The sequence below is a fragment of the Melanostigma gelatinosum genome, assembly GCF_949748355.1.
Source record: "Melanostigma gelatinosum genome assembly, chromosome: 10".
NCBI lineage: Eukaryota > Metazoa > Chordata > Actinopteri > Perciformes > Zoarcidae > Melanostigma > Melanostigma gelatinosum.
This window is the reverse complement of record NC_136643.1, coordinates 14,528,175-14,535,674: the sequence shown is the minus strand read 5'-3', so window position 1 is coordinate 14,535,674 and position 7,500 is coordinate 14,528,175. Positions and strand designations below refer to the sequence as shown.

General features: G+C 42.8%; 1 protein-coding gene across 1 annotated transcript in view; it reads left to right on the top strand.

Moving 5' to 3' along the window:
- Positions 1 to 7,134: 7,134 nt before the first annotated feature.
- LOC306783169 (citrate synthase-lysine N-methyltransferase CSKMT, mitochondrial-like) overlaps positions 7,135 to 7,500 on the top strand; it is a gene marked incomplete at both ends in the record, with an annotated part of 636 nt that continues 270 nt past the window's right edge. Inside the window, one exon of the mRNA XM_079276708.1 lies at positions 7,135 to 7,500. This exon is cut by the window's right edge and continues 270 nt beyond it. Coding sequence (XP_079132834.1) covers positions 7,135 to 7,500 — 366 coding nt within the window.

The following is a 7,500-nucleotide window of genomic DNA, read 5'->3' as shown; positions in this document are numbered from 1 at the left end:
TATATATTTATATATATATATATATATATATATATATATATATATGCTGAGCAACAGACGTCTAACTGGACACAATTCAAATCGCAAGGATCAACAAGTCTTGGTTTATCAGAATTACCTGAAAGGAACAGTGTGTGAGATTTAGATCCATCTAGTGGTGAGGTTGCAAATTGCAACCAACTGCACAACCCTCAGCTCAGTACCTAATAGAACTACGGTGGCCTAAAGGTACGGATAGGTATCTTTAGGATTTTAGGCCAAGGAGCCACTCTTATCAATACTTTTTCATGACTAAATAATCTGAACAGGAATAGAAGTTATTTGTAATTTAGGTAGAACTAAATATTGGTTCTAGAGCTGCAACAGTTATGTTTACAACAGCAAAGCCACTAATAACTGGAAACAAATCTAAATTGTCCTGAGTGAAGTTTATAAATGATAATAATGAAGAACGCAGGTATCACATACAGTAGTATGTCATTCCTCCTGTCCTCTGTCCTGGCTGCTTTGTCTCAGCCAGCAGAGAAGTTTACAAGAACAAACTAAGACAAACAGACTTTTGGCCGAGCTCTGTATTCTGATGGTGACTTGTCAAAGAGTAAGAGTATAAGTCTACAAGAGGTTCAAAAGAAGTAGTGCAGCTTGAGAAGATAGGGGGTCATACTGTCAACACAGTTATGTTTAAAGAAAATGAAATTATAATGCATACATCTTAAGATTTATAGTTGTGGAAAGGAAAGGAAAATACCACAGATTCAGTGTTTGTTTTTAAACTAATACCACCAGTATGAGTTGACACGCCTCAGACTATTTAAGCCAATGGCTCAAAGAGGGGAAACCAGTATCTATAAAGCCAGAAACAGTGAGGGATCTGAGGGAACGCCATTTGGGCTTCAGCTGATTAATCGTGCCACTAAAAACTAATGTACACAGAAAGAAAGGACAAATCAACTTACTTTCCCAGTAGAAGATGAACCTTGTGACTGAAATACAATTGAAAGCGCCTACGTTTATATCGGCTGAATTGTACATATTCAAATGTCATGAAACTGTTCTTGCAGTTATTTTCGGACAGAGATTCCACACGGAGATATACAACTTTGAGCAGTTTTTCTCTTCCTATTAAATCTAATTGTACTCCTACGCCCTAAGGTGTAGTCTTACCTTTGGTTTGAGGGGTTTGAGCGCGGGGAGGTCTGTACCCTCAGCTCTCTGTCGGCTAGAGTCAAAAACCTTCCTCCTTTTGGTTGCTGACTTTTGGCAGATTTTCGCATGCCTTTGCTGTAGTGAGAGAAAAAGAGATGCACAGGACACAACAACTACACAGATGTAATGTGTCTCGACATGTTTTTGGGAAACATTTGAGATCTGTGCCTCTCTATTGCCCTATCTGCCATTTTGTCTCAATCACAATTCAAAAATGATTATTTTTAGTTGTTTTGAAAGAGTCAGAGAGCAAGACATGTGTCATTTCTGTGACAGCTGTGAAGTAAAGAATGCAAAACATCTTTCAAGGAAAATCTAACCACAAACTACAAAGTTCACACAAATACACACATGCCAACAAATGCATAACACAGTATTTGACAACTAATTTGGTTGAGTGCTAGAAGTGCACAAATGTGTGTATTGGCATCACAGGAAAACAATTTGTTCCATTAACTTATTGAGATCATTGTAGCTCTGATGTGATAAAACACATCTCTGTATTATATTTTACTCATGTTAGCAAAACAGACAGTAATGATGACAGCAAATATAGTGGTGTTAATGAACATATGCATCATATTTGTCTTTATCTATGTCTGTAACTACTATATAGATGAGACTGTGTACAAAATGCTTTCCACAATAACAATTATGTAAAGAAGTGTAAGTAATCTCAATCGTGCTTCAAGTGTACAAATAGCATTTGTTTTTCGGGTTTGATTCCTTGGTGACAAATTCTATTACATAGCAGCCAACCATTATCTACATTTACATACATTATATGACAGCAAGTCCTTGGTCAGTGTTTTAAATCATGTAGACTAAAATCTAACCAAAGTGTGTACAGTGTTCATCCTAGCAGAATATTTCGGACCAAAGAACTCATTCGTGCACATTACTAACTTTGCTTCTTCCCACAAGTACTTGTTAAACAACTCATTTAACATGTGCATACATGCCACTATGCACAATAGCAATTAGTAAAGTTACATCAAGTTTCTACTTTAACAAAAGAAAATGGATCAAAGAGAGTAATACAGGTGTGATGCAGGGGTGTGTAAATGTAATGTCTCTGGAGAGACATTTGTCCAACGATGGCCCAAAGACAGACAGGATGTGGACCAGTAAACAAACCTCAGAAAATATGTTTTCATTTTATTTCAAATTGATGTTTGTGTCACTTATTCTGAAACTCTGGCTTCCTGTCACAACAATGTAGGAAACGTGAAACAGCAGGTCCACGTGCTGTCAATCTGTGGACACTGGAGGACCACATAGGACCAAGGACAGGGTCCAACCTGACACCCTCAAACCTCCATGCAAACATGCATCTCTATATTATTGGACATTATATGAGACCGTGTTTTTTAAATAGGCCTGAATGGAGACTTAATGTGTGGTTAACCCCTGGGCAGGTCACGTGACTCTCAAACGCGACAGGAGACTGAGTCACAATGTCATGTTAGTTGTATTATTTGAGCTCATGTGGATATATTCCTCTTAAAGTTGTATTTAATGTCTGTTTGTGCAGCGGAGGACTGTTGAGGACCTGATGGAGACTCTGAGGTAAGAACGAGCTGTTCTCAGTCGAACGTTCCATCGTTACCATGTTTACCAAATTGTGCATTTTTTCTAAATTCAGTCTGTTCCAACCGTTGGTCCGTCAGAAAAAGCCGAAATCTACTTTCACTCGAAAAAGCCGAAATCTACTTTCACTCGAAGAAACCTCCCAAGAAACACCTTCAAACCAGGATTTTTCTGCATCCGTGACTTAACGTTACTGATAAAGGTAAGTCTGATTCTGATCAACTTTTGCAGGAAAAAAAGCGATATTTATATACTTTTTCCACCACTGTTTTTTATGTATTTATTTATGTATCTATCTGAACCGATGTTTATTCTAATATTGATAATATTTTCAGTTATCAGTGTATATTAATCCACTAGGACTGACTTTTGACTGTTGAGACCAAGTTTAAACAAGTTTATCTGAACAAAAGCTGCTTTCTTGGTTAGCTAACGTTAGCTTTATAGACCCGACCGTCCAGCGTTAGCTTAAACTGAGAAATGCTAATAGAAATAGTGTTTCTTTATATTTATATAACTTCTCGGTGATACGGATCACAAGTGATGCACGCATGATAATATATTTAATCCATATTAACTCACAATTCATACATTTCTTACATACTTGTGATATTTTTCATACATATTAACACAATGAACAGCAGAGTGAAAGAACCACTAAAAGATATTTTCTATCGAAAAAGTGCTGATATGTTTCTGACTTTTAGTCAATGTAGACATATGGAAGGCCTCCTGCAGTAACAACACTGAAACAAATGCAAACATGTTGCACTGTACTGGGTTTGTTTCTGCTAATACTTTTGCGAGCGTATCATTTATTGTATGACATTTACTTTCTATCTAGTCACACTGCTTTGTGCTACTGATCCTTTCAATGTGATATGAGAAATGACTATGATATGGATCAGTGGTCTGAGGGTTGTGTGTGTTTTTAACCTCAGATGGCACGACAGTTCCCCTACGTCCCCCTACGTTCCTCCTCCACTCGCTGTGACCCATCTCCTCCCTCCTCTTGTGTCTTCTCCACTCCTATTTCTTCTCTCTCTTCTTCTAGTTCCTCTTCTAGCTCCTCTTCTAGCTCCTCTTCTAGCTCCTCTTCTAGCTCCTCTTCTAGCTCCTCTTCTAGCTCCTCACCTAGTCCCCCACCAGACTACAACCCTGGCAGCACGGACACAGTCCCTCCAACCAGGAGCACGGTAAGAACAAAGAACCTGAATGTCACACAGTTATTTTAACACTTTGATAAGTTTCTTTCATCATCTCCCATTGAGACTCACATACCGAATGACTAACAGAACTGCCTGCAGAGAAGTCTATATGATGTAACAGTCCTTGGTTTGTTTCCACGATGTGGAGCAGTGGTCTGATGGTTGTATTTCTTTTTTTAAACCTTCAGGCGGGACGACGCTTCACGTGGAGGTCTTTCCTCATCCCGGACCCCAACCGCCCCGACTTCCCACGGCTCATCCTCCGTAGAATCCCAGCCTCACAACGCAGGACTGGCTCCTCCACTCGCTGTGACCCATCTCCTCCCTCCTATTGTATCTTCACTCCTATTTCTCCTCTTTCCTCTTCTAGCTCCTCTTCTAGTTCCTCTTCTAGTTCCTCTTCTAGCTCCTCTTCTAGCTCCTCTTCTAGCTCCTCTTCTAGCTCCTCACCTAGTCCCCCACCAGACTACAACCCTGGCAGCACGGACACAGTCCCTCCAACCAGGAGCACGGTAAGAACAAAGAACCTGAATGTCACACAGTTATTTTAACACTTTGATAAGTTTCTTTCATCATCTCCCATTGAGACTCACATACCGAATGACTAACAGAACTGCCTGCAGAGAAGTCTATATGATGTAACAGTCCTTGGTTTGTTTCCACGATGTGGAGCAGTGGTCTGATGGTTGTATTTATTTTTTTAAACCTTCAGGCGGGACGACGCTTCACGTGGAGGACTTTCCTCATCCCGGACCCCAACCGCCCCGACTCCCCACGGATCATCCGCCGTAGAATCCCAGCCTCACAACGCAGCACTGGCTCCTCCACTCGCTGTGACCCATCTCCTCCCTCCTATTGTATCTTCACTCCTATTTCTCCTCTCTCTTCTTCTAGCTCCTCACCTAGTCCCCCACCAGACTACAACCCTGGCAGCACGGACACAGTCTCTCCAACCAGGAGCACGGTAAGAACAAAGAACCTGAATGTCACACAGTTATTTTAACACTTTGATAAGTTTCTTTCATCACCTCCCATTGAGACTCACATACCGAATGACTAACAGAACTGCCTGCAGAGAAGTCTATATGATGTAACAGTCCTTGGTTTGTTTCCACGATGTGGAGCAGTGTTCTGATGGTTGTATTTATTTTTTTTAAACCTTCAGGCGGGACGACGCTTCACGTGGAGGTCTTTCCTCATCCCGGACCCCAACCGCCCCGACTCCCCACGGCTCATCCTCCGTAGAATCCCAGCCTCACAAAGCAGGACTGGCTCCTCCACTCGCTGTGACCCATCTCCTCCCTCCTATTGTATCTTCACTCCTATTTCTCCTCTCTCTTCTTCTAGCTCCTCTTCTAGCTCCTCACCTAGTCCCCCACCAGACTACAACCCTGGCAGCACGGACACAGTCTCTCCAACCAGGAGCACGGTAAGAACAAAGAACCTGAATGTCACACAGTTATTTTAACACTTTGGTAAGTTTCTTTCATCATCTCCCATTGAGACTCACATACCGAATGACTAACAGAACTGCCTGCAGAGAAGTCTATATGATGTAACAGTCCTTGGTTTGTTTCCACGATGTGGAGCAGTGGTCTGATGGTTGTATTTATTTTTTTAAACCTTCAGGCGGGACAACGCTTCACGTGGAAGTCTTTCCTCATCCCGGACCCCAACCGCCCCGACTCCCCACGGCTCATCCTCCGTAGAATCCCAGCCTCACAACGCAGCACTGGCTCCTCCACTCGCTGTGACCCATCTCCTCCCTCCTATTGTATCTTCACTCCTATTTCTCCTCTCTCTTCTTCTAGCTCCTCACCTAGCTCTTTTAGCTCTAACAATCTGTTTTTGTGTTCAATTTAGCTGCCGTCCAGTGTCGAGCCTCGGGTTTTCACCTGCACGAAGAAGCCTTCCAGTTAGTTCCTCGGAGATCAACTGTGTAGTCTTGGCGTTCCTGTGTCGAGCCTCGGGTATCACACAGACGTTCCAGCCTGCCTGCCAGCCACTTTCCGGCTAGGATCAGAGCGGAGGGTTACCTTACCTGTTCAACTTACCTGCCGTCCAGTGTCGAGCCTCGGGTTTTCACCTGCACGAAGAAGCCTTCCAGTTAGTTCCTCGGAGATCAACTGTGTAGTCTTGGCGTTCCTGTGTCGAGCCTCGGGTATCACACAGACGTTCCAGCCTGCCTGCCAGCCACTTTCCGGCTAGGATCAGAGCGGAGCGCGAGGACGCGCCTCTGTGTTTGACGTGACTGTTTACCTGTCGGCTTCGTCAGCCGCTCAGAGGATTTTGCCACTTTCCGGCTTGGACCCATGCGGAGCGCATAGAGACGCCTCCTTTTTGACTATGTATTTCCTGTCTTTTCCTCTGCCTGTGAGAAATAAATAAAATTGTTTTTTGAAAAATAACTCTGCTGTCCTGAGTCTGCATTTGGGTCCATGAACGCACCACATCATAACACCTTTGATTGTATTGTCACTGCACCGAGACTCAGGCAGGGTGTCTGCACACAGCGAGTGGTCTGGGGGGGAATAGCGTGAACCTCCAAATAAGTAAGAAAGAAAAGTTAAAGTGAGTTGCAGGTGTGTGCACTGATGTCTTACCTAATTGTCACCGATATGTTAGCTACAGAAGCTGACCATAAAGTAGCACTTTGTTGTGCAATAACGTCACACTCAGTTGCAAACTTGTTGGCAACACCAAGCTAATGCAGTCTAATATAACACAGCCTGGATACATCAACACATCTATTTAACAGTTTAAAGATGAACTGAGCATTATAAAGTACACAAAGGGAGGATTCAATGCAGGACTGTTGAGTGTATGTTGCTTTTTTATTTTAATGAGCAATGTGAGTCATTTGAGTTTGTCAGCTTGGTAGATCGTCTTCATGCCGAGCTTAGTGGCTTCTAAGGACCCAAGAAAAGGTCTTAAATCATATATTAAAAGAAAAGACATTTGACACATTAAATTGATGGATTTTAAATTTACTTCAGCATAAAGTCCCTCCAAATATGACAGAAGGATGGAGGCATTAAGGCAAGTTGTATGTGTTTTACTGCTAATGTTCACTCACTAACTCGTGACATAATCCCATCTGTGTTTCTGCCTAGCTGAACTGATTGAAAACATGGATAAGAAAGCAACTTGGGACCGCTTCTACACTGAGAGCAGCAGCAGCACAAACACCTTCAAACACTTTGAGTGGTTCTTTGGCTTCGATGCTGTCCGGGACTTCATTATGCCCCTATTGCAGACCAAGCCCCACCCAGACGGTTTGCTCCAAGTCCTGGCTATGGGCTGTGGCACTTCTGCTTTCGGGCCCTGTATTTACAGACGCTCTCCTCTCCCGGTCCGGGTCACTTGTGCAGACATTTCCCCCATAGCTGTGCGACTAATGCATGAACACGTCCAAACCAAAGCCATTCAAGCTCACAATCTTTCCTCTCGGCTTGAGTTCGTAGAGCTGGACTGCACACAGCTCCACGAGCACTAC